General features: G+C 40.2%; 1 protein-coding gene across 2 annotated transcripts in view; it reads right to left on the bottom strand.

The window, feature by feature from the left end:
* Positions 1–27,688, bottom strand: part of KIT (KIT proto-oncogene, receptor tyrosine kinase) — an 82,556-nt gene that overhangs the window by 23,902 nt on the left and 30,966 nt on the right. For both annotated transcript variants that reach the window (XM_069593098.1, XM_069593096.1), the window contains exons 2-7: positions 22,732–23,001; positions 19,373–19,654; positions 18,161–18,297; positions 13,752–13,923; positions 8,947–9,136; positions 6,702–6,817 (exon numbers count right to left, since the gene is read on the bottom strand). In XM_069593098.1, coding sequence (XP_069449199.1) covers positions 6,702–6,817; positions 8,947–9,136; positions 13,752–13,923; positions 18,161–18,297; positions 19,373–19,654; positions 22,732–23,001 — 1,167 coding nt within the window. The remainder of the gene's footprint in view (positions 1–6,701; positions 6,818–8,946; positions 9,137–13,751; positions 13,924–18,160; positions 18,298–19,372; positions 19,655–22,731; positions 23,002–27,688) is intronic.

The following is a 27,688-nucleotide window of genomic DNA, read 5'->3' as shown; positions in this document are numbered from 1 at the left end:
GAATCCTCATGGACAGAGGAGCCTGGTGGGCTATAGCCCTGGGATCACAGAGTCAGATATGACTGAGCAACTAAGCACAGCACTGTAGAAGAAATATTACGGCACGGAAAACGGCTCACAATGAATTCACTGTTCAGCACCAAAACGCAAGGTGATGCAAAAGAACTTCATTTTTGTCATTCCCCCCCAAAAAAAGTTTTTTTAAGTGGTCTGTGAAGATATATTAGCACTGGTAATCCATAAAATGTAAATCAACTTTAAAAGGAAGAATTAAACTTATTTCATTCTTCTTTTTGCCTACTTATAATTTCAAGTTATCATACCTGTCATATAACAATTTTCTAATATGAAAATATTGTTTTAACCTAAAAACAAATGTGTATAAGTGTATAATGAGGCACAAACCAGGCCTCATTCCGGGTATACTGTGGTAGTCTTACAGCAAACTCTGAAAAGCAAGTAAATAAATCAGAAAGGAGTTCTGATTTATTTAGCACTTATCTTTGTAGCACTAGCTTTATTTAATGTTGAAGAACTCCAATAATTTAATACATAAGTAGGTCGAATAAAATCCACCTAACCAGAAAAAACGGAGAAGGCAATGGCAACCCACTCCAGTATTCTTGCCTGGAGAATCCCAGGGACGGGGGAGCCTGGTGGGCCGCCGTCTATGGGGTCGCACAGAGTCAGACACGACTGAAGCGATTTGGCAGCAGCAGCAGCAACCAGAAAAAAGAAAAGAAAAATACTAAAAAGCAAAGCCTCTCAAGCAAAACCTGATAAGTGTGTTAACATTAAGTCTCAAAATTTTAGCCTCTAACACAAGTAAGGTTTGGACACTCAAGTGTTTGGAAGGTCCTATCACTTTTAAAAACGGTTAAGCGGTTGGAAACATGTCCATTATCCAAAAAGGCAAAGTCCTAGTGACTCTGCTCTCTTGACTCATGAAGATCTGGAAAGGTGCCCCAAACCTGATAGCATTACTTTTACCCTAAATATAATCACTGAGACTTGCAGCCAGGTGGGTGACTCAGATGGCTGGCAAGCAGGCTATCCAAAGCCATCTAGCTACAAGGCTGTCATGACAGCTCTACACTCACCTGTGCCAAATGGTGGGCTGCCCAAGTTGTTGCAGGGTATTCCACATTGGGGAGCTTCTCCCTGGAAGGATGGTCTAGCCATCCATAACTGGATTTAACTATGACCACAAATGGGCTTCCCTGGTGGCTCAGTGGTTAAGAATCTGCAAGACACGTGGGTTTGACAAGATCCCTGGGAGAAGGTGGCTTCCCAGGTGGCTCAGTGGCAAAATAATCTGCCTGCTAATGCAGGAAACACAGGAGACGTGGGTTCAGTCCCTGGGTTGGGAAGATCCCCTGGAGAATGGAACGGCAACCCACTCCAGTATTCTTGCCTGAGAAATCCCATGGACAGAGGAGCCTGTTGGGCTAGAGTCCATGGGGTTTCAAGAGTCAGACACGACTTAGCGACTAAATAATAACAATGACCACAAATATATAAAAAGCAGCCCAGATTCTGCAGATGTGGTCAAAGGGAACATTCCCATCGAAGGCCTCATTCTGAATGATTTATTACTTTGACTGATTTGAATATACTGTATGATCTATAAATAATCGCTTACACCAGACAGGATGTTAATTATGTGATGCAGTGGTTTAGGAATAATACATTAGTTAGCATTTCCTTAAATTGTTTCAACCCCTCTGTTAACACTTTGCCATAAATGAAGGGAAACCAGTGATTCTGAGAATTTGGTGTTCAGCAGTCATGTGGATATCCAATTGAGCTTAACATCATTTGTGTTCCATATAAGCCCAAAGATGAAAGGCAAGCCCTTTCATTCTCCAGACTTTTCTTGTCCTGCTGGCCATTCTGCACCACCGCCTGAGTACCACCATTCTTTTACTCAACTAGTGAAAGTGTTAGGTCACTCAGTTGTGTCCGACTTTTTGCAACCCCACGGACTGTAACCCGCCAGGCTCCTCTGTCCATGGGATTCTCCAGGCAAGAATACTGGAGTGGGTTGCCATTCCCTTCTCCAGGGGATCTTCCTGACCCTGGGATCAAACACGGGTCTCTTACATTGCAGGCAGATTCTTTACTGTCTGAGCCACCAGGGAAGCTGAAGTAGGTCTGTCATTAAAGGACAGATCTTTGAGATTGAAGAGGAATCTCCAAATACCATTTGCTACAAATTTTAAATTCATAATGTGGATCTGGAAATGCTACCAGATAACATTTTATTGATGTAATGCTACCAGTGTCATTCTAGGTTACTGGTAAATCAAAACTACAATGAGCTATCACCTCAAATCTGTCAACCTATTTATCATCAAAAAAAAAAAAAACCAAAAGATAACAAGTATAGGCAAAAATGCAGAGAAAATAAAACTCCTGGTTCCTTAACATAACAGGAAGGTGGGAACATAAATTGCTATAGCCATTATGGAAAACGCAGAACTTTTTCTTATCTAGAATATCTGTACTCCCACATTCACCACAGTAATTTTTACAACAATCAAAGTATGAAAGCAATGCAAATCTCCTTCAGTGGATGAATGAATAAAGAAAATGTGGTGTGTGTGTGTAAGAGAGAGACAGAAATTAGAGAGTCAGGATTAATTAGGGTTAAAATACATGTTTGGCCTTTCATTTGTCCTAGATTTGGTAAAAACCTTTATTGTATGACATTTATTTGACATTTATTATTACCAAAGAGATAAGTTTCTCTTCCCTCCCAACTGTTTTTTTTTTTTTTTGCTAATTTGTAAGATTTCTATAATTATATTTTTTTGCATTTTAAAAAAATTTAACCTTTTTATTTTCTATTGGGGTATACTCGATTAACAATATTGTGATAGTTTCAGGTGAACAGTGAAGGGACTCAGCCTTGTATTTACATGTATCCATGCCATGTTAAGTCGCTTCAGTCGTGTCTCACTCTGTGGGACCCTATGAACTGTAGCCCACCAGGTTCCTCTGTCCATGGGATTCTCCAGGCAAGAATACTGGAGTGGATTGCCATTCCCTTCTCCAACATATGTACCCATTCTCCTCCAAACTCTCCTCCCATCCGGGCTGCCACATAACATTGAGCAGAGCTGCATGTGCTACACAGTAGGTCCTTGCTGGTTATATATTTTAAGTATAGCAGAGTATATATGTCCATCCCAAACTCCCTAACTATCCCTTCTCTCCAGCAACCATTAAATTCATTCTGCCAGTCTATGAGTCACCAAACAGACCACAGATTTCTAGTCAACCATCACAGGCTACCTAACCTACAGAATCTTGGTGTTAGCACTTTTTCTAACACCTGCAGGAATCTTGGAAAGGGTAATGCGTATTAAGAAAACACTTTGGGGTAGTTTTATAGTTCCTAAAACCCTATTTTTCACCAAATTTTGATCTGAAATGGAAACAAATGGCCGTTTTCATCAAAGATATGAAACTTCCTTTTAGAATTAAGAATCTGACTTCTATATACATCTTCAATAAGCAATTCAAGAATAATTATAGCAATGCAAGTTCAAGGCAAAGAATCACCGATTTTTTTGTTTCATTTTTTGGCCATTACAAACCACCTTTAAGGTCACTGAGTCAACAGACCCATGCAAATCATGCCTTGTTAGAGAAGCTAAAAATAGTACTAAAACATTTTAAAGTTTAAATGTATATAGCTTTCTCTTAACATAAGTGATTAAAACACAAACACACACAAGTACAATATTCTCAAATTTTCAAAGCAAATGAAGTCTTCAACTACCAAATATTTAACTACTCAAAATCAAGGATTTCCTTGAGCATTTCTCATGGCTGAATCTATTAAGCAATTATGCATCCCTGTCACTAAAAGTAGCCTGAATTTCTACACTAACAGCATGCATTTATTATTCTGATTTTTATTCATTCTAGTTTCTGCAGAGCACAGTTCCTTTCACCCTTGGGGCTCAGCTTATTTACAGAATAAACCATGCAGCAGACCTACATATGCATTTGGCTCGCTAAAATAATACGTCAAAATGGACACAACTGGTCCAACTTTAAATTTTAAAATTATTTTTAGCTTTTGATTTTAAATTTAACATAAAAAAATCTTTCCCCATGATAGCATCAACTAGTTTTGTTTTTTTTTTTCAATCCAAAAAAATAAAAAGTCAGCAAAGAAATTAGCTAATTATATCTGTGAAGGGCAACTGGGACACAGTTCCCAAGAAACAGATGAAGTATTCACACAAAAATGCTACCTCTGTCAAAGCATCTAGAGATCAAGAACTCCAATGTGTTAGGTAAAGTGAAGTAAATGCCTTTAGTCAGCTTAGTGTCTGAAGCGACTTCAATGAATAGACCCCTGAAGAGCTTAGCCAACGAGAGGAGACACTGCACACCATCATCCTTGTGCCCAGTGCTTGAAGCAGGAGCTCAGCACATGCTGGAAAGTATTTGTGACCCAGGCCCCAGAATTATAGGGAATCCAAGAAAGGATCATTTGGGAAGGTTCAGGCCATTTCCTCTCTAGCCTCAAATAAGCATGAGTTCACCAGCAGAGATGATCAATATGGATCCTGTTGGATGGCAAGTTAGGCTGGTAAGTAAAAACGTAGCAATTTTGTCACCCAGAGAAAAGTAAGGGTGACTTCAGAGATGTCTTTCTAAGGTCAATGACTCATGACTGACCGGCAGGCCACATACTGGCAAATGGAAGCAGGAAAAAGGGGGAGAGAGATTTTAATGAGCCCTTGACCTTGAAGCCAGGGAAAGAGAGATGGATACAAATGACACAATGTTAGAAAATTCCCAACAACTAAGCTTCTCAAAGGGAGGCCTGTCAAATAGACCACGGCCACAATCTACTAATTCTGGTGCACAGTATGTAAGCACAGAAGCCAAGACTAAGCATTGAGAAGGAGCAACTTCACTTAATTATATCTGTTGAGTCTAGTAATAAAAAAAAAAGATCCATTCTGGGATTTTATATATCTTTGTTCTTTTCCATCTCTCTATTCTAGTGACTGGTTCTTTCTGTATTTTGTTAAGGAGTATTGATTCAGAACAAATTGGAAACTACAAATACACAAGGTCCTTGGGAATAGGTTGAGAAGCACTGCACTAGACGCCTAAAATAAGGTTTTGTATAGACAGTAATGCATATGATGTTTGCAAGGATATTGATTCACCTGCAATCATCTCTTCAATTACTTGAACATGAAGATTTCTCAGAAGCAGGCAATTTTGCCCATGCGTAATACACTAATCTCTGATTAACATCTGAATTAATCTAGAGATACCTGAATTGCAGGCCAATGAGAATACCATGTAATCAAAACTGTTCTGAAGAACTGAGATGTTAATTAACAAGTTTCCCTTGGAAAAGCAGTTTTGTGGTCATACAAATTTGAGATATATGCTCAATCCCACGCCTCCTTCTGAGCAGGCAAAACATACATTAGCATATTAAGGATGCTGAGAAAGTCTGTAGCTCAGAAAAATCTGTATGTGGATATGATGCTCTTTATCTAAATACACGTTAACACCTTTTTTTCAGGAAATACAATTTTAGAAATTCTGGAACAGACAAAAGACTCCAGATTAGCAACCAAAAACCTGTCTTGAGTATCACTCGCTAGCTGTTTCCATTTGTAAGGGGATCATGCTTCCCACCCCACCATGCTGGTGAGCGGCACCATCAGGGAGTTAACGATGGAGAATCACTCCACACAGCAAGTAGGAAGCTCCTGGAAGATGGGGAACTGGCTCCCCTCCTGCAGCGCAACACATATGAAGGGCTCAGCCATTACTGAGCTGTTTTCCAGGGAACGTTCCAGGTTGTCATCTCACCACCGCCCCCCCACACACCCCGGATAGCTAATTCTGCTGGTCATTTTGTGGACAGTCCCTTGGAATCCCATGTCTTTGGAGGCCTCCAGCCTTTGGTCCCCTGCTGGTATGGTGTGGCAGGCACCTGCCCCTCTTTCTGGGAAATGCAGGTGACCCCACAGTAGAGCCAAGAGCAGGTCATGCACTTGAGAAAAGCCCCAGCTGGTGAGGACAGCCCCTGCGGCTCAACCTTTGTACAGAGACGTTGTGGGACATGGACCACACAGGGCTCAGGTGTTCAGGTGTCCATGGCCATCCTCCCACCTTAAACCACCTGCTTGCTCCCTTCTCCCCCAGTCCATGCATGGTACACAGCAGGGACACTCTGAGCTGATCAATACTGCGTTCATTTCACACAAAATAATACCCTAACCCTGAAAGAAAAGGTGCTGTAACAAAGAAATCATTTGTCGGGGCTTGATAGCACCTCTTTCCCACCTAATACCATAATCCAGCTCCTATTCAACCTCCAGCTCCCCATCTCAGCAATCAATAATAATACATTCTTCCTCGAACTGTTGTTATTTTTAACTTCTATGTCTCTTCTGTTGACTTCAAAGGGCAGCACCCACCATCTGAGCACCAGCTCAAGGTCATGTGGTCAGCGAATTGTAGGACAAGGAATTGGTTTTTGTACACATCCTTCCAACCACCAAACCACGAGGTCTTTGTTAAGGTCAAAATTATCATGAAACATTATTGACCCAGTACACAATGAACTCAGGGCGGCAGCTGTTGCAAACACCAGCCACAACTTAAAAGAATAAAAAATAAAAAGATAAGGAACCATTTGTTCTACTCACTGTTCACGTAAACATTAAATGTCACGGAAGAATTGACATCAGAATTGGACACGTGAAATGTGTAAGTGCCTCCTTCAGTCCCTTTTAATCTGGTTAGATGAAGTTCATTTACGTATCTACAAAAAAAGAACAACCCATCAGTCACCTGCGGATCACCTACCTCGAAATGTGTGGCTTTTTCACAGTTTCCATCTGAAATCCATGCCTGTTTTAGAAAACTACATCCCATGTAATTCAGTGTTAACAAAATCCACGTTAACAAATGCAAACACACACACATATTTCATTGAGACAAATGCCTGGTATATGAGAACAGAGTCGGGAAAGGCTTTCTTGCCATAAGGCAACCTCACCCTCATCCTGTGCTGTCCTTATGGCCAGCATCCTTCCCCGCCCTGGTCCTCTTTTCAGCCTCCCTCTCACCAGTGTCCTGAACTCACCTGCCCTACTTTAACAGTACCTGCCTAGCAAAACCCCAGACTGGCAGGCATCCCCATCAAGGTGTCTCAAAGCAGACACTTCAGGGCCATGCAGCAAGGTCAACACCATGGCACTCACCTTCATTCTGACACCAGCATCTCCTGGTTCTCCTCCTACCCCTGCTGCTTCTTCCAAGTGTCCCCGGGAGCATGTGCTACCTGGGCTTCTGTTTTACACCAAGGTTATCACAGGTGGCTGTGTTCAGCACCACCATCAGGGAGTTACTGACATGGGCTCCAGTGTGGACGGAGCACTCTGGGTGGCCCTAGACCCCCAAGGGCCACAACCAACTCTGCACGGGGGGTGGCTTGTTCAGGCTCCTGTCACACTGCATACATTCCCTGGGCATTCACGCTCCCCTGAACTACTTACTGTTGCTTACAATGTTCAAATCCTGACCTCTAGTCCAACCTCCCTGTCCTACGCCTCTTTCCTCTCCAGACCTATGTTCACGGCCCCCAGTCCAAAGAGCCCCTAGGATGGGACCACAGCTCACCCGCATCCTCTTTCCCTCCTTTCCCCCTCCCCACCCTACCTCCCCAACTCTCTGCCTGGTCTCTCTCTTCTTAATGAAGCCCTTGCCTGTGAATCCCACTCTCAGGAGCTGCATCCAGGGAACCTGACCTACAAAACATCCTACCTGAGTATCTCCACTCAAGATCCCACAGGCAAGTTCAAATTCAACAAACTCCAAACTCAGGTCACTGGATTTGCCCCTCTCCCTCCCACTGGAACGGCATCACCTCTTATCATCCAATCTGGCTGCCCCAGCCAGACTCCTCCCTCTTCCCTGCCCCTTCAGTCACCGAGTCCTTTAAGGACGAAGCCTGGACAGCACCCAATCCATCCTCTTCCCTCCAGCCCTTAGACTTTGGTCCAGGACAATATTCTCTCTCACCCATATTTTTACAACAGCCAAGAGCTCCCAACTAGGGGGAAAAAAACACCAATTGTAACTAGGCACCAACCTCTTATAAGCCACTGGCTCTTGATGAGATTACTTAACTCATCGAAGTCTCAAATTCATCTTCTAAAGAAAGGAGGGAAGTAAGCGTGCCTCCTCCTAGCATTTGTGAGGACTAAAATTATTGAGTTAATGTACATAAGGGAATGAGAACAGCGTATGGCCAGAAACAAGCACATACAACTTATTTGAGAATCGAATGAGAAGTCTGATGTAAAAGAAACTTGGGTTCAATGCTTGGCCCAAAGATGCTTAACAATTCTTAGTTTCCTTCTAGCTTTAAAAATGTAACTAAAGGCACTAACATGCCTCTTTCTCTGAAAAGAATTATTTACTGTGGCCCTAGTGCATGCTAGTCACTGCTCTGAACTATCCTCAGAACTCTAGGACCGGACTCTCCTCTAATTTACAAATGAGACAGCCGAGGCATGGAATTTTCTGTGCGCTCTAAACACATGGCAAAATGAAATGACGACACAGGGAGCCGCCCCAAACTTCCTTCTGTATCAGCTGTTTCCTCATACATTGACGGTTACAGAAATAGGATGAGGTAGCAGTTAAGAATCCACCTACACTGCAGGAGATGGGATTTCAATCCCTGGGTCAGGAAGATCCCCTGGAGAAGGGAATGGCAACCCACTCCATTATTCTTGCCTGGGAAATCCCACGGTCAGAGGAACCTAGCGGGGCTACAAGGCCATAGGGTCAAAAAAAAAAATTCGGACATGAGTTAGTGATGAAACAACAAGTGAAGGGGAAAGGCAGAACTGCATAATTGCCAGTAAAAGGCCCTTTTCTTACCTGATGTTACTTTCATTCTCAGACTTGGGATAATCGTCCCACTTATCAGTGGAGGTCCTGTTCATATATATCCACTGTCGGTGTTCAGGTTTGGGATATGCCTCATACTCAACAACCAGATCCACATTCTCTCCATCATTTACAAACACTGTTGTGTTCATCATAGGGAAGATATTAATGAATCCTTTATCTAACCACAGCAGAACGAAACAGAAAGAAACTGTTACCGCAAAAATCTTAATAACACAGCTTCATTTTTGGATTATAAAGGTAACTGACTGATTTCCAGTATTAACTGGTAGTGCCAAGTAGGCTGGTAAAGAATCCCCCTGCAATGCAGGAGACCCTGGTTTGATTCCTGGGTTGGAAACATCCCCTAGGGAAGGGATAGGCTACCCACTCCAGTATTCTTGGGCTTCCCAGGTGGTTCAGATGGTAAAGAATCTGCCGGCAATGCGGGAGACCTGGGTTCAATCCCTGAGTTGGGAAGATCCCCTGGAGAAAGAAATGGCAACCCACTCCAATATTCTTGCCTGGAGAATCCAATGGAGAGAGGAGCCTGGCGGGGTACAGTCCATGGGATCACGAAGAGTTGGACAAGACTGAAGTGACCTAGCACACCCTTAGCACTCCAAGTAAGAATTTTAACTAGCCATTTTACATTTTGTTTTGCTCTTGGAGAACCACAGTCATAAATGAGAAAGAACACACATTGGAAATGTTTACTCTCTTATTTTTATCTCTTAAGCAACTCTGTTAAAGATCTATCACCATGGAATAAGTCTTTTAGAACTACTAGTCCTGATGCATATTATGCGAAAAATTATTCGGACTATGTAGCCTATTCCTAGACCCAATATAATTGTATGTGATAAGAAGATGTCATAAATCAAGGAGGGGAAGATAGCCTCAATGTTCAATAAAAATATTGGAAGAATGTAATTTAGTATTTAAAGAAAACTAAACTTAGATCTCTTATATCATACATCACAGATGATTCAGAATAACATTTTAACAATTAAGCCTTATTTTTAACTAAACAACAAAATTGACTTCTATTAAACTTTGACCAAGCTGGGGGTGGAGGTGGGGGTGGGGCAGTTTTCTAGGCTTTTCAGAAGCAATCAAAAAAATAAAACTTATAAAAGACAAATCTGAATACATAAACGTTTTCAAATGTCTACATATAGAAAAATTAATTAAGGTAATAGGAAAAAGAAGACATGAAAATATAGAAGGAAAAATAAGCTAGTAATTTAAATAGGGGATCCCTTTTCACATATTAAAACTTCAATAGAGCTGTTAAAAATAATGTATATCCATTCTATGGAAAACTAGCAAAGCTAATTTGAAATAAACATAATAAGTTTGCAAGTGTAATTAAAGCAGCATGCTGAATTACACATTGTAATTTGGCACAACTCCTTTAGAAAGCATTTCTAGATAAAAAATTATCTATTTTTCAGTTTAACACAGAGAACTCTTCTTAGTGAGGTAGATAGCTACATGCAAAATAGAAGTGCTATTTACCCTAGTCATAATAATCTTAAAAATGAGAAAAGGGAGAACTGGTTAAGTAAATAAAGCAGCCCTTAGAAATGGTTATATAATAATACAATGAAGAACTTGAAAAAGACCATAATAAAATAATTGCCAATATTATATTTATAACCTCCTTTTATGAAATGTTTACTATGTTCTAAGAACTGCATTAAGTTCTTTAGCATATTTTATTTAATAATTATGACAAATATTTAATCTTACAGCAATACTGAAAGAGAACCTTGTAACCCTTAATTTATAGATGAGAAAAGAAACCAAGTCCTGGAAAGCCATATAGCTGGCTACCCAAAGGCAGAAACTAAACGTGAAGATACACAGTGAGAGGCCAAGGCTGGCTTCTTACTGTAGCATACCCTAGAGCCTCCACATACTTTAAGTGAGAAAGAGAACCTAAGATTACATGTATAATTAAAATCCTGTTGCAGCTGGAGAAGACTCGAGAGTCCCTTGGACTGCAAGGAGATGATTTTCCAGGCAACAGTACCGGAGTGGATTCTTCTCCAGGGGATCTTCCCAACCCAGAGATCGAACCCAGGTCTCTCACATTGTAGGCAGACGCTTTACCATCTGAGCCACCAGGGAAGTCCATAAACCACATACCAAACCCTAAAAATGGTTATAGCAAGTTAGTGGAATTATGAAGGAGTTTTAATCTTATTGTTTTATTTCTTTTTCAAAATTTAAGATGGAATTATAACATGTAAGACTGTCATTCACTATCTCTGGTACTATTTAGTCAAAAATATTTACACCCCAGGCTTCCCTACTGTCTCTGTCGGTAAAGAATCCACCTGCAATGCAGGACACACAGATTTAATCCCTGGGAGGGGACGATCTCCTGGAGAAGGAAATGACAACCCATTCCAGTATTCTTGCCTGGAAAACTCCACGGATAAAGGAACTTGGTGGGCTAGTCCATGAGGTCACAGAATTTGGACACAACTTTGGGACTAAACCACCACCACCTACTGAGTAGATATCCTCCGGAGAGCATCTAACATGCAATTGGTACCCCACAGGAGGTTGCCATTAGAATATTTACTGTTTAGTTTCCTACAGATTCAGAATTTAAAAAAAAAAATGGTATCCAACTGTCCTTTGTATCAATGGAGAAACACTTTTCAGGTGAAATTTTAAAAACATCCAAATGAAATCAAGTTGGAAACCAACAGCTTGTTCTAATACCTGAATCATAAATGGTGCCCCTCTGTCATTCTTTAAGCTAATTTAAGTTAGTTTTGAGGAAATAAATGTTTTATCTGAAAGCTACATTAAATTTTCAGGTGCTCAAGGTCATAAATTCAAAGATAAAACACAATGCAAAATATAGAAATATCACAGGCAATATTATTTGCACTGATTTCTGTCACAATCATCATGAATAAAATACTAGTTCCTCCAGAGTTTTCTACAGTCTAGTCTGGTCAATATGGTTTTATGTCCTATAATAGAACGGAGTTTCAAATTCATGAAGTGTAAGAATTGTTAGAATCAAAAAATCCTATCTGGCTTGTTATAAAGGATGGTTTAAGAAACTGATGAGACATTAACAGTTAATCAAGTACAAACACTATACCAGGCACATCTATAAAATCTGTTGCTTTTCTCCCTTCTACAGCCTTGGGAGTTAGAGGTTGTGTGTCTCGTAAGAGAAAAGAGAGGCAGAGTTAAAGTGGGGTGCATTTGAAATTTAAGTGGTAGAGCCCCAGTTCAAAACTAGGTAGGGGTCATCCTAAAGTCTTGTGCTGCACATCACTCCACTCTGTGTCCAAATTCTGCTCCCAGCCCCTAAAGATCACTTTTCTCTGTCTCTTCCTGCTCTTGTCCCATTCCAACTCTCTCCCGAAACAGTACAGATTCAGATTACATGGCCCCAAGTCTTTCCAGTTATACAGTTATATTCTTGGAAATTGATGAATGGATTTTAAAAATCTGATTACATACAACAATATGCTCAAAACATCCTTACTAATTGCTTTCTGGAGCTGAAGCTGATATATCAGCATGCTCCCTAATCAACTTAGCAAATTAGCACTTATGGAGTTTAATATTTTAAAAGCACAGCCTTTTATTCAAATTAATAAATGGTTCACAATCATATTTAGGGACAGAATAGTACCCTTTCTCTGGGCTAGCTCTGTAATTGCAAATAAAGCATCTTTTTCACGTTCATTTTGGTGAGACACTTTCCATTACAACATGAGCAGAAACACCTAACTCATATGAGATAATTGTAGGATAAATTGCAAACCTCTAACACTGCTACATAAATTATTGAATATGGGAAAGAGAGAAATGAAAACAAATATATAATTTTATTATTGATAAAATTATGAGGAAGAATTTCACCACTCTACAAGTACTTAATCAAAATCAAGCAATGAAAATACGGTGGCATCCCCCCCAAAAAAAACACCAAGAAAATAGATTAAATGCAAACAATACTGAGAGCCCAAAAAGTGTAAAAGAAATAATTATAAAATTACTATACTTTCCAGTAACTCAAAAACATCATGTACTTTACCAATCTGCTCTCATTAAGTAGATGCTAGGAAAATAAGTATTTAATAAGATTGCTAGATCAGGGAAAATTAAACCAGTTGTGTATACCACTTATGATATAGGTTAGGGTACAGGTTAACATGTTTGTTTATGCTCTGTAGAAACAAGGAGCCATGCCCAGTGGGCTGCCTTCCTGAAGGTTTATGTTATAGCCTGTAGGGTCAGAGGACAGGGTAAGGTGAGGGGCATACTGAGAAGGAAAAGTCAGTTCAGCCCTTTCTGCTGCCAAGTGATTAGAGCCCATGAACTGTAAAACAATAAACCAAAAGGCCAAAGAACCTCACCAAAAGATCCAGAGAAATACACTGAGGTCTAAGCATACATCTTTCTCCAAAGAAAAAAGTCTCCATCCATTTCCAAACTCAGGTCATTCAGCAAGGAGTAAAATTTTAGGAAAAGCTCAACCTACATTTGTTGGGGTAGGGGGGTTAAGCAGAGAATGACATGTTCAAACACCTTCACAGTTACAGCTTTTCACTTGCCTCTATTAAATGGGTAGGATTTGCTTTTGTGCTCTGGTTGGAAGACTTTTTTTTTTTAATGTATTCATTCATTCTTTCATTCAGTGATACTAAAATCCCTAAGAATCTGTTAACATTCCATTAATGTAAAAAGGAAACTATTAGGTAATTTCTTCATTCACTATGCCAAGTAATTTACCCATTCCCAGAGATATTTACCTACTACTTCTAAGGTTGTTGTGACATTTGCTGATCCAAAAGTATTATTGGCGTAACACATGAACACACCGGAATCATTCACTCTTGCTGAGCTGATAGTCAGCCTTTCCTGACGGAGATAACTGAAGTCACCCTGATGCCAGCTATTCTTCTTCGTCTGTGCTTTACTCTGCTGCTCTCAGAAGGGGAGGGGAAGAAAGAAATCAAAGATTACCATACAATTTATATTCAGGATCTTTCCTAGATAAATTAAAAATAGCAGCAATTAACTTCTCCATATTAGCATTCATTATCCACTACTTAAGTAAGAATAATAAAACATCATGACAAGTCTGTCACTGGAACACTTCATATTACAGGATTATATTGAAAGATAGTCATTATTAATAATTGGGAAAAACATGAAAATTCATTTCTTAATAATCACAGCATACATAATTCCAAATTCTCTGCAGTGCTAAACATTTTCTTAAAAAACAGTGCCAAATTTTAAAAGCTAGTATATAAGAAATACTACAGGATACTGATATTTTACAAGTCAGCATACCTGCATCCTATCAATATTTCCTGTTTTATATACATATTTGGAGAAGGCAATGGCACCCCACTCCAGTACTCTTGCCTGGAATTTATGTATTTTCTATTCTATAGCCCAGTGATTGAAAGAAAACACATCACTACTAACAATCATGTTCTATTTTATTAACATTTATATTATTTTCATTAATAAAAGTAAATTTACAATGTGTAAGATTAACTTGAAAATTCATCCTATTGTTCTTATCCAGCAGAATTTTGGCAACTATTAAAGAGCATTCAGAAATACACAAGACATGTAAGACCAAACCCCAAATTATTTACACATGAGCTGAAGAAAAAAGGTTGTGTATTTACTCTTGTGATATCACCATCCTACTGTTAATATCTGTCTGCACATAAGACATGGAGAGAGTTCTTGTATGGAAACCTCATGGGGAAAAAAACCGTAATATAAACTACAACCATTCTCTGAAAAAATGAAACGGAATAGCATAGAGTTTTCTGCATCTTCCAATTTTTTTTTTTTTACACATTCCTATTACTATGGGGAGGGGTAGAAGGGAGAGGGAAAACAACTAAAAAAACCCAAAACAACAGCGGATATTGACCTGGAACAAGATCAAGGGTGACTCCCTGTACAGGCTATGGTGGACCTATTAGCATTAGACCATTTTGACAGCACTGTAAAGCAGAACAATCCTTCTGGAAAGCAACTAGGAAGCATGTTCAGAGCCCTGATCAACTCCAGCAAATTTATCTCAAAGAAACAACTCAACAGGAAACAAAAGCTTCAAGATATTTGCTGAAGTGAAAAACTAGAGATGACCTAGTGTGTACCAGGTATCAAAAAGACTATGAATACATGAAAATTAAAAATGCTTATTTTATGTAGAAAGGGTAGAATGAGTATACCTCAGTAACCATGTGTTCATACATATGCATGGGGACAGAGAGAAAAGAAACATGGGAAAAATGTGGGCAATATAGCATTTATAAGGACTAACCACACGAGACTGCAAGCACTTGAAATGCAAACTGAAGGGTGTTGTAAATATAAAATGTGTCCCAGACTTTAAAGACTTAATATGAAAGAAAGTAGTATAAAATAGCCCATTAATAATTATGTTGATTGCATGATAAAATACTTTGGATACATTGGACTAAATACATTAAAAATTGATTCTACTTTGTTTTAGTGTCATGTGCCTACTAGAAAATTTTAAATTACATTGGAGGCTCACATTCTATTTTTATTGCACAGTGCTGCTAATGTACAGTGGCAGAATTATAGCTATTTCTCTTTTTTCTCATGTTATTATATTTTTAGAAATTTTTTTTTACACTAAAATAAGCACACATAAAAGCTGACTGCCAAAGCTAAATGTTTTGAAATAAAAAGAAGAGAAACCTGCTTGCTTAACTAACTGTGAGATCTTGGCCAAGTCAAGGATGCCACTATGGTCTCAAATTTTATTCCCAAAAATGAATAAGAGAACAAAAGTCTTTAAAGGCCTTTCTAGTCTGGGAGCACTGTGTTGATTTGAAGATACTCCCTTCTAAGAGATTCTTCTAATAATCGGCAGAAATCTGACATTTTTGCTGCCTAACAGCAATTGTTAAGAAGAGACGAAGGGGAAACGACATTTTTCTCTGGCCTCTCCTAGTCCATCATGTTACAGACTTCTCCTCTGTAAAGGCAGAGGACGATGGACAGGTCACATACTATATTCTACATTTACCAAATCTTCCCTCTAGTTTCTGCAAGAGCCCAAGAGTCCATTGTTAGGGAGCTAAACAGGACAATGAATACACTGGTGCTGGAAGGAATAGTTTGTCAATAATTGATACAATATCAACATCCAAACCTGGAGGCCATAATTTAGGATACTATCAGAGACCATGATTAAAAGCAGTTAAAAGATGAGAGTTTATAAGCCTTAGAAAAGCTAACCAAGATTTATAGTGTTGAATAAACTCCAAGATTCTCTTACATTTTAAAAACAAACAATTGCAAAAACTCTCCAACACTCAATTCACCCTAAATTTCATTGTGAGTTAAACTTATCCTAAATGATTCAAATCAAATTCTACAGATTTTTAAAATAATTTGATAGTGCTATAATAGCACCAAGTATTCCAAATTAAGCCAAAGGATGTCAGCAAAAGACTCATGGATGAACTCTGGCATTCAGCCATGAGCCCCATCTGCAAGTCACACGTTACATAGTGTTCGCACGTGATTTGGTTTTCCTTAACCCTTGGAGGTACGCACTGGGATTTCCCCAAAGAGCTCCCAACACTGCAGCCTTATCTACCAGTGCCAGTGGATTAATTGGGAATGGCAAGCAGGGCTCCTGGGAAAAAATGGTTCAGAACAAAACTGCCTGGGGCGATTTATTTCTCATCTCAGAAAGGCTAATTTTCAAGTTATACAGAGGCTCAGCTACACACACAGTCTAAACTGTTTTCTCATCTGAAATCAAGGATCATAGAAAGGCAATTAATATGGGATTGTGTCCTATAGGGTTAGTCAAAAATCCATATGTAAGCTATTGTTTTTATTAGGTTATATGATATGAAAACTAGGACTTCTTTCTCGGAGACATTGGTTCCATTCTCCTAGTCAATAGCAGACTTCACTTAGCAAGGTATCATCCATCACAAGTCTGCAGGAACACCATCATAATGCTTTGTATTATGCTAATCGCCACGGTTACTTATTTAGCATAGGATTCTCTAAACAGGCATAAAATTGCCAATTCAGAGCATGAGGAGGAAGAAGAGGAAGAGGAGGAAGAAAAGACAGTATTTTTCTTCCTTCCAATGTAATACATACGTGTGTACTGAAGAAAAACTACTATGATAGCAAATTAACTAGATGGCCAAGATTATACAAACAGATATTATTGAAAAATCAGTCAATGGGAATCTTAAAAGCAAAATACTAGGGAAACTGGACATTTCAAAGTCCTTGCTATTAATGTGAGTGAATTCAGAGGGAAAAAACCCTTCAGATATAACTAGCCAAAATTTATTAAGATATGTCTAACACAGTATCTGACATATAGTAGACATTCAATATGAATTTGTCAAATGAATGATAACCGAAACATGTCCAAATGCTTCATACTGAAGACAACCATTTTATTAATAGCAACTAAAACAAATAGAAAACCATTAGCAACCTGATCTCAGGTAAGCAGTCTCAAAGGAGGAAATCAGACCCATATACAAAGAAATCCATTTCTCAAACGGACAGGCCTTTTCATGGGGGAGGGAAGGGCTTCCTGGTTAATATCTAAGATCATGTTTCTTAATATGGAAGGGGAAAATGGCAACTTTTCACAGTATTTTAAATAATCTGGCCTGAGTAGTTTCCATAATAACTTTATAAAAATCAAGGTAGCTATTCACTGAACTGTTAATTTTTAAAAAAATTTTCCCCACTAAAGTCATTCAGAGAAACAGTATAGAGTAATAACAAGTCTGCAGTTTTCAATTTTCTCAAAATAAATTTATAAAATGACATTTGTTTGTTACTCATAATGAATGTACACGCCTGCATATGGTGCTATGAAATGGAGAAATACACATCTCAGCACACTCCAGACAGTTCCACCTCTGACAGACACACCAGCTGAGCCATCCTCAGGATGATTAATAGACTCTCTCAGAATTTGAAAAAGAATGCATATATATGTACTACTGAATCACTTTGCCGTACAGCAGAAATTAACACAACACGGTAAATCAACTAGACATCAATAAAACACATTTTTTTAAAAAAATAACACTTCTTTAAAGAAAAGCCTTCAAACCTCCCACACAGCATGCTACATTGAGGAAAACGGAGAAGACAATCCACTCACCTGGCTGTTTTCCTTTATCCACATAGAGTCCACGGAACTAGACACGTCTTTAATCAAGCATGTCACTGCAAATTCCTCTCCCTCCCTGAGAAGATAGCTGGTTTTGGACACAGACACAACCGGCACAGCTTTGATGGCTAGAATTAAAGGAAAATTGGCCCTCAAGCAACTGGTTGCACTGTAACTTAACATTTTAACTTACCATTTTTCCTAAGCCATGCCCAGCTCACTCTGTGGTCTTTTAAGTAAAATATAAAGTATGGCACTAACCAATCTGCATTATTTGTGTACCTGAAGAAATCAGGAATTAAACTGTGTGTCCTTCAAGTAAATTAATTAATATAAAGTGAAAAAGAGAGAATGTCTACTTTGAGATGATAATAATCCTGAACAAAGCTAGGTAGAAACCCTAGCATAGTGAAGCTGCCTTTATCTTTATTTCACGTGATGATTTTCATGAGGATGTGACCAACAACTAATTATATCCTTTTAACCAAACAGGCAACTTTCCCATGTACTGTAAAATTAATATCTTGATTACTTCTTAAAATAACAGGTCTTAAACAATCAAACTTTCCTTAACTCCAAAGAGAACCCTTTTCAAAAGCCTTAACAGTAACTACTCAATAGCTAAATGCCCTCTGGTATTGAGTTAGTTGTTCTCTGTAATACAATTCTAGGTATCCTCCAGCTACCAAAATATTCTACCTCATGTCGAATTCATAACAAGGTCCATTGTCAGCTGGTACTTTCTTTCTCATATTGTGAACAGTCTAAGAAGGCATTAGAATTAAATATTTAAGGAGGAAGTCAATTCATAGATCAACAGTGAATCAAGGAGTGAACAATCTGTATGCTAATCTTTTCAAACAGTGTAAGGCTTCCCAATAAGTTTTCCTTGAAAGGAACACTGTGCATTTACGAAACTTTGGGATGTCCTGATGTCAGCAGGTTTAATGACTGTCCCCAGGACCATTGAATTACTCTTCCCTGGTAGACCCACCCAGCTGGAGGTGGGTCTTGGGCCAGTCATATAGTATGAGAAATGTGAAATTAAGAATTTACAAGCAGCTGGCATTACTTTGAGGCTGGGAGAACAGATCACAGCAGCCGCCTGAGTGACCAACATACTAAGATGGACCAGCGAGAAGAGAAGTCTTTTAAATCAATGGATGTTCCGACACCTAGCAGAAAGCAAACAAGGGCCTGTACCTGCCCGTACTTTCAGGGTGAATTTCTTCGACAGCATGGACTTGCCCTTCTGATTCGCTGAGCAGTGCAGACAGAGCCGATGGTACTCGCGCTTCACATTTCTGATTGTGATGCCTGCCTTGGGGTCAGCCACAAATGTCAGATCCTTGGGGAGAGGTTTCCCCTCACACCCCGTGAGAGAGTAATTGGTCACCTCGGGGTCTGTCAGGGGACAGCGAACCAGCGTGTCGTTTTCTTCTTTCCCGTACAAGGGAAGGTCAATCAGGAAAAGCTTCTCAGGGTCTACAGCATAACCGACAATCAGTATTTCAAACAGCACGTATACAAAGTGACAATAAAAACACTTTATAAAGATCTAAGATGTTGCCTTTCAGGGACTTCCTTTGTAATCCTGTGGTCAAATGCTTCCACTGCAGGGGGCACAGGTTTGATCCCTGGCTGCAGCTGCTGCTGCTAAGTCATTTCAGTCATGTCCGACTCTGTGTGACCCCATAGACGGCAGCCCACCAGGCTCCTCCATCCCTGGGATTCTCCAGGCAAGAACACTGGAGTGGGGTGCCATTTTAGGGAATTAAGATTCCACATGCTGTGTGGCTCGGCCAAAAAATTAAAAAAAAAAAAAATGCTCTCACACAGCAAAAATCCCCAGTAGCCCAAATGGCTGCAGACTTTATTCTTTGCAAATGAAAGTAGAATTTATCTGAACTATACTAATAAGGAAAAGGTAACACTTAAACCATATGTCAGGCACTAAGATTGGACCATTACACATTTACCTTTCTCATTTAATCCTCAAAACACCTATAATGTGATGGGCGCTATCATTATCACTATTTTACAGATAAACCGAAGTCTCAAAACTAGCAACTCTCCTTAAGTGATGTGGCCCAGAAATGACTAGAAAGAACTCAAACCCAGGTCTGACTGATACCACAATCTGAGCTCTTCAACTCTGGGAATATTTTACTATAATATCCATAAATATAAATATTACAAATTTTATTTTTATTTTAAATTTTATTTTTAAATTATAAATATAAATATTTATACATATAAATGTTTCACTATATTTATGAATATAAATATTTGTAATATTTATATAATATTTGCTTTCTTTCTAAAACGGATAACACTGCAAAGAACATAGGCCAAGAACAGGCAGCCTGATGACATCTAGTAGTGTGGGGAAAAGTGTTCTCCACTAACCCGAGTGACCTTCTTTCCAGAGTTCACAGTCTCCAGGACCCTCCAGCTTCTGAAAAGAATCTAGAAAACCATCAGGGGGCCACACAGTACAAATAACATGTGGTCCGTGCTCTATTCTATTCCTTGAAAGAGACATACAAATAGAATTTCTGGCAATCAAATAAATTGATATGCACAAAGGAAGCTTATGAGGTTCAGCAATGCTGTGGTAAATACATGATTGTCCAAACCAGGACACTTGGATGTGAAAGAGGTACAATTAGCAATTATGCTGCGATACCTGGCATGGACTGAGAAAGCCTTAGGCCGACTGGGACCTCTATACAAACCTCATTCTGTACACACAATACGCTGCCACCTCTACACTGTGTAATGATCATACAGACGCATGGTTGAGCCAACAGGTTATACTTAAAAACGTTTTTTCATCTTTTGGCCACACTGTGCAGCATGCGGGATCTTAGTTCTCCAACCTGTGATTGAACCCGTGCCCCCTACAGTGGAAGTGTGGAATATTAACCACTGGATCACCAGGGAAGTCCCTAAAATGTTTTTTAAATGTCCTTTCCACATGCAAATTGAGTGCTCCACATAAACCAATGACATAATTGAAATCCACTTATCATATAATTTTGACCAATTTTCAAAGAGTTTTCTTAAATGAATTATGCACCTCCCAGCCTAACTAATTTATTCTGCAAATAAATTATCTCATAATGGCTGAAATAGGGTTTGAGGCTATAGTTGGTTATTTTCCCACTTAATTTTTTCTCAGTCACTTGAGCTAATGCCCCGATTTCCTTAACTGCCATAAGACAAACTATATAGGCATCTAAACATCTTAAACTGGTAATAATTAAATATAGTTCTAAGTTATTGAGGATGACTTCCCCTATAAAGAAAACCTGAGCACTCTGTGAGACTGATTTGGCTAATGCAGCAGTTTCCCTATTTATTCAGACGTCTATCCATCCTATTAATAAGCAGAATGACACTTCATTACAACCTGGAAATTACGGAGTACCTTCTTGAATGTCAAAGAACAGAACACGGGTGGCTCAACAATTATGGAAACATACCCAGAGGCTAGCTGTGGCTTGTGAACGTGTATTTCTTTTCAGCTATCCACCCAGGAAAGAGTAAAAGATGAACTAAAGAGAGGCAGTTTCAGTTTCATGGCGACCTTCTTCATAGCGAACAGCAGAGTCAGTTTTACTAACCTTCCATAGAGCTAGCATGTGCATTAATTCTGTCTCCCTGAAAACAATTATATAAGGAAGACAGAGCAGGTGATCTTATCCAAGTGTTGCTCTGAGGAACTGTGACTCCAGAGGTTACTCAGATTCACAATCTAGGACAAATTTATTGGTCTTCTTCCACAATATCATAGACGAGGTTGCAAACCCAGGACGAGAACTGAAACTATTTCTCCTCCTATAACCTTCGTATGTCTCTTAAGCTTTAAGTATTCTAGTTTTTATACCAACAAAAAGACCCCTCCCCTACCCCTTCCCCTGGCCCCACCAGGAAACCTCCTTCTGACAAGGTTATTAAAAGCACAAACACAGATGAATCACTGCATTCATCACAGGAAATGAGGTACAGAAATCCAACCATCACATTTTCCTTTTATTTCTCAAAGGTCACAATTTTTTAAATGAATGAACTGACTACTATTAAGAACTCAGGAAGGACAGAGGGTGCTTAACCAACTGAATTGTTTCTGGAATTTACTCTCTAAAAGTGGGGCAATTCATTTGAAGCTTTGGTCTGTTTGGGGCCTTTAGAGGCCTTTAGTTCCCTGAAGTGTTTTTACTAAGTAGGAATATCTGGGATCTCAAAGCATTAAAATGCTGTCTTCCCAAAGGGCCTAATTTATTCTCAGGGTTTACTGACACCACCAGGACAAATGGGCTAAACCATATTGTAACCTCATTAGGAAGAGCATCACAGCCTTACAAGACCTTCAGCTGGAGTTAGACCCGAAGCCACTGTATCAGAAGATGCAGGAAAACTAACCAAGAAAATTGTGTTTTATGCTTTCTAGACCCAGCCATATTTTATCCATGACTCAGCTATCTATATGTCATCCTTAATTAAGGACAGGATATAAAGTTCTCTAAGCATAGCATCAAAGAAAGCTGAGCATTTACCTCTAACAAACACATAAATGGAACTGCTCAAGCCGCCTTTATTGGTGCACGTGTAATTGCCTGTATTTGTGGCCTCTGCTTTCTCGGTGATCCATTCCGGGTTTGTCTTCTCACTCAGTTGACCCAGGATCTCAAAAGTCCACTTGACAAATCCTGGATCAGTGCATAACAGCCTAATCTCGTCGCCAACACTGACAATTAACTCTGATTTTGCTGGATGGATAGATGGTAGAGACAGTTCCCCTGGACTCACAGATGGTTGAGAAGAGCCTGCCAAGAAAAACGAAAATCGTGTTGAACATGATCTTTTTCTTGGGCGAAATAAAGCATTTTTTCCAATATTGATTTCCATCTTCTGTGTACTCGACAATAAAAATAGGACAAAGCTGCCCAGCTATTTATGGTGAGAGAGTTCTGTTTAAAGTTTCTAAAGTTCATCTAGAAAATTAAGCTATTTTCAGCAACTCTCAATTAATCCTGAGGGTCACCCTTGGTATGCAAGCCAAGACATGCTGGATGGCATTCTCTGGGTTAAATACACAGGGTCAAGTTTCCACTCTGAATATGGGCCACTGTGATGACACTGACATGCTGACACCCAGTCTAGAAACAACAAAAACAAAACCTCACATGATTAAACACCACAACAAAAAAACTACCGGCCCATCACTCTTTAGGCAAAATTTACAGGATCATTTTAGCCTGGCTTTTCTTATAGCTTTGTGAATTCAGTTATTTCTCTTTATTCGGTGATGGTCATTTAAAAAAAAAAAGAAGATCTTTGTGTTTCAAATGATAAGGCAGAAAATGAAAATCTTATTTTAATGATCAGATCATGAGATTTCATAGCAGACATTGGGTTGCAGCCTGATCAACCTAATGCCTACAGAAATTTGCTACATAGCAAACTAAAGATACAAAAACTAAAAGGAGTGCCTAAATAGCTCAGTTGGGAGAGTGTCAGACTGAAGATACAAAACTAGAGACTCTGAATATGAAACTGGAACCTTAGAAAAATCACAGCAGCCAATCCATTCATTGTGCATACAAGTGCATACATGCATCCGTTGCATGGAGGTAAGTATCTGTTCATTACTTATGAGCTGCAAAAGCACTGTGTTAGATGCTGGGAGAAAATCCACGTAGAAGGGACACAAAGTCCTTATACTCCAGAGCTTAAAGTACACAGCGTTCAATGTCAGAATAATGAAACATAGATTCAAGACAACTTCAGGCTACAGAGAAAGAAGTGGGCTGGATTTCCACAGTATCAGAAGAGGAGAAAGAGCAGACAGACAGATACCACAGACAGACACCAGAGACACTCGTGCACAGTGAGATACCCGAGGTCAACTAGACTCAAGGACATCAGTGAAAAGTTCTGGCCCTCAGGCCAGCAGAAGCCACAGAACTGACAGTTAAGGATTTAGACAAGAGGACGATGTGAGGCGGCCAGAGAAAGAGCACACTAGTGGTGACGGCGCAGTGAAAAACACAAAAGGTTGACTCACGTACAATCCGGGCGAGGGGGGCGAGGGCACCAGGATAACAGAGCTCCTTGGGGGGCTTTCAGCCACTTCTGCAGGATCATGGGGGAAATGGTTCATGTGCCTTGGAGAGGCACAAGCTCCCCTCCACACATACAAGGTCAGAGACAAGAACTGATGTGGGTTCTGAAGGAGCAGCAAAAGCCATCCAAGCCAGTGGAGGAAGCAGCGGGTGGGCGGCAGGGGCCAGTGGGAGGCAGGGGCGGCCAGAGGAAGCCACAGCAGGAGCCTCTGCACACGTTCAGGGCAGGGATGGAGAAAAGGTGAGAAAGGGGCAGAGATGGGAGAAGCGGGACACCTGCTCCCAGGTGCTACACCTGGCCAGCAGGTGGACTTCTCACCACCAATTCAGATGGTAAGAAAGGGACAGAGATGAGAGAAGCGGGACACCTGCTCCCAGGTGCTATACCTGGCCAGCAGGTGGACTTCTCACCACCAATTCAGATGATGAGAAAGGGACAGAGATGGGAGAAGCGAGATACCTGCTCCCAGGTGCTACACCTGGCCAGCAGGTGGACTTCTCACCTGATGATGTGAAATTCAGATGGTGGGGAAAGAGCAGTACCTGTGAAGTTATAAGACAGGATCAAATAATCCAAGGAAACGGTTTTGTAAAAAAAAAAAAAGAGGGACACAATGAGTACTGGTCACAGAGTTTTTCCAGCTAAGAGTGGGTAGGAAAGAGCCAAGACAGATTTTTTTTTTTAATGGGACCATCAGAAAGGAGGGGGAGAGGCTAAAAAAGACAAGGGAGGCAACACATCAAAAGGTTTCCAAGAGAAGGTAGATGGGTCCCAGGGCAGATGCTGAGCAAGATCAAAGGGAGCGAACACAGGTCCCCAGATCTGGTTAGGAAGACACCACAGGAAATCCAATTTCAGTTGAGTGGGAATTTCTGTTGGCTTCAAGGTTAAGCCTGCAAGTGTAGACCTCTTCCTGGAGAACTATGGCAGGAGAAAGCACAGAAATAGATCTGTAGTTAAAATTTCAGTAGCAGTTAAAAGGTTATAAGTTTATCAAAAAAAAAAAAAAATAGGAGGCATGCTGACATCTGAGGATAGCAGGAACAGAATCCACAGAGAGGGACGGCCCAAAAGTGCTCTACAGAATGGCTGAAGTTGTCCCCTGAAGGTGTGTATAAATCACCAGTCTCAGTTTAGTTATCCAGATAAGTATTTCATCTGAGTGCCTTCCAACCATGCCATCAATTATAGCCCCATGACGTCATGCAAAGTACACCCCAGATCAGAAGATTCTGGGCAGCCTTGAGTCATGAACAATAAGGTGAATTAGTCATCACATGTTACCGAGCACCAAGAGTAAGAGAAGTGCTATGGCCCAGACTGTGTGTGTCCCCATACTGAAGCTCTAAATGGTGGAACCAGACTATGGAAATGAAGTAGTTGGGGTGACTTTTAGTCATACAGACTGTTAAATAATGAAAATGGGCACAGTGGTAAGTGAAGATGCTGGTTTTTCAAGTATTTATCTCCTTTAAAAATGAAGTACTTTCAATTTAATTCAAAAATTCTTAAGAATTTATACTGCAAATATATTTCATTCTGGGCTTCCATGGTGGCTCGGGGGTAAAGAACACAGCTGCCAATGCAGGAGATGCAAGTTCAGTCCTTGGGCTGGGAAGATGTCCTGGAGAAGGAAATGACCACCAGGGTCCTCTGTCCACGGGATTTCCCAGGCAAGAATACTGGAGTGTGCCGCAGTATTTCTTTCTTCACTTAGTTACTATAGTGAAAGCAGTTAAGGCATCCTAGGTAAGAACTTGACTCTCTTTATTTTTTGAGGGTTCTAATTTTTTTTTATTGAAGTATAGTTGATTTACAATTATGTGTTAATTTCTACTATAAACAAAGTGATTTGGTTATATATATATATTCTTTTTCTTACACTTTTCCATTATGGTTTATCACAGAATACTGAATATAGTTCCCTGCGCTATACAGTAGGACCTTGTTGTTTATCCATCTAACTTACTTCCCTCAGTACCATCACATTTAGAGGTATGACTGTCCAGATTTGCATCTGCCAGAATGCAAGCGTGTGATCCTTAAGAAAGTTACCAAGCATCTCTACCTTGGTTTCCTCATCTGGAAAGTGGGGGCAGTAACAGCACCTAATTCATAAAGCTGTTATGGAAAGCACCCAGAACTGTCCTCAGGCATGCAGAAAACACGTAATATGTACAAGACACGATTACTCTAGAAACAGTCTCATCTTCCCTCCAATCAGTCCTGACATTTCCTATGGAAGTAACTGGGCCCATCATTTCCCAGATTTCTGCCTGACTTCTCCCTCCTTTGCAATAAATCATACCAGTCATTCCCTAGAGCCTGTCACACATCCCTGTACGTCTCTCCACTCCTGCCGCCCTGATCCCAGACGTCATTTACAATGTCCAGAAAGAAAATCCTTTCCTGAAAGATCTCCATGTCTCCAGCCTCCACTTACCCCACCCCCAAATCATCCTGCTTCATAACCCTGAGATCCGTCAGCCTAAAACACTTTTTCAACAGCCCCAACACCAGCCTCAAAAACCCTAACAGAGGCAAGCAGCAGCTAACGCTGACATTATGCACAGCTTACAGAGCACTCTCATGGTGTTAATTTCTAGCTGTTTCCTCTGGACCCAACCTGCCTCTCCAATCCTTTTAGCCTAAGGATCCTGTGAACGCTCCTCATTCCATGCTATGCCCACCTCTCTGTCCATGCACCCAGGACATAACTACTCCATCATTTTGCCTCCTTATCAAGAAGAAAGCCCAATCTTCATGGATATTAAAAACCTTCAGCTCCATCACCCATTTGGCTTCTGATGTACAACAGTGGTCTACATCTAGACCTTACCTCTGCCTACTCTGGGGTATTAGGGCCCTCAGAACAAGGATCATAAATCGCACTCCCTCTCCACCCCAGCACAGTTACACAAAAGTTCCCTTCAATCACTGACCATATAAAAGATTGGTGGAAGGACAGGTTCTGAAACACCTAGCCCCAGTAACAGATGTCAACAGTCTACTGACCTCTTCTCCAAAGGAGAACAATGTCTATTCTGCTGCTCTACTAAGAAAAAGTAATGGCTTGATTCATCCATTAAAATTACCATAGGTACCACCAAAAGAAAAGGTTCCAAATTTGAGATCACTAGCTTACACTTTTGGAGAAGGTAATGGCAACCCACTCCAGTAGCCTGGAAAATCCCATGGACGGAGGAGCCTGGTAGGCTGCAGTCCATGTTGTCACGAAGAGTTGGATACAACTGAGCAACTTCACTTTCACACATTGGAGAAGGAAATGGCAACCCACTCCAGTGTTCTTGCCTGGAGAATCCCAGGGACGGGGGAGCCTGGTAGGCTGCCGTCTATAGGGTCGCACAGAGTCGGACACGACTGAAG

This window comes from Ovis canadensis, chromosome 6 (genome assembly GCF_042477335.2).
Source record: "Ovis canadensis isolate MfBH-ARS-UI-01 breed Bighorn chromosome 6, ARS-UI_OviCan_v2, whole genome shotgun sequence".
Taxonomy (NCBI): Eukaryota; Metazoa; Chordata; class Mammalia; order Artiodactyla; family Bovidae; genus Ovis; species Ovis canadensis.
Note: the sequence above shows the minus strand (reverse complement) of the source record. Positions and strands in the feature narration are given on the sequence as shown.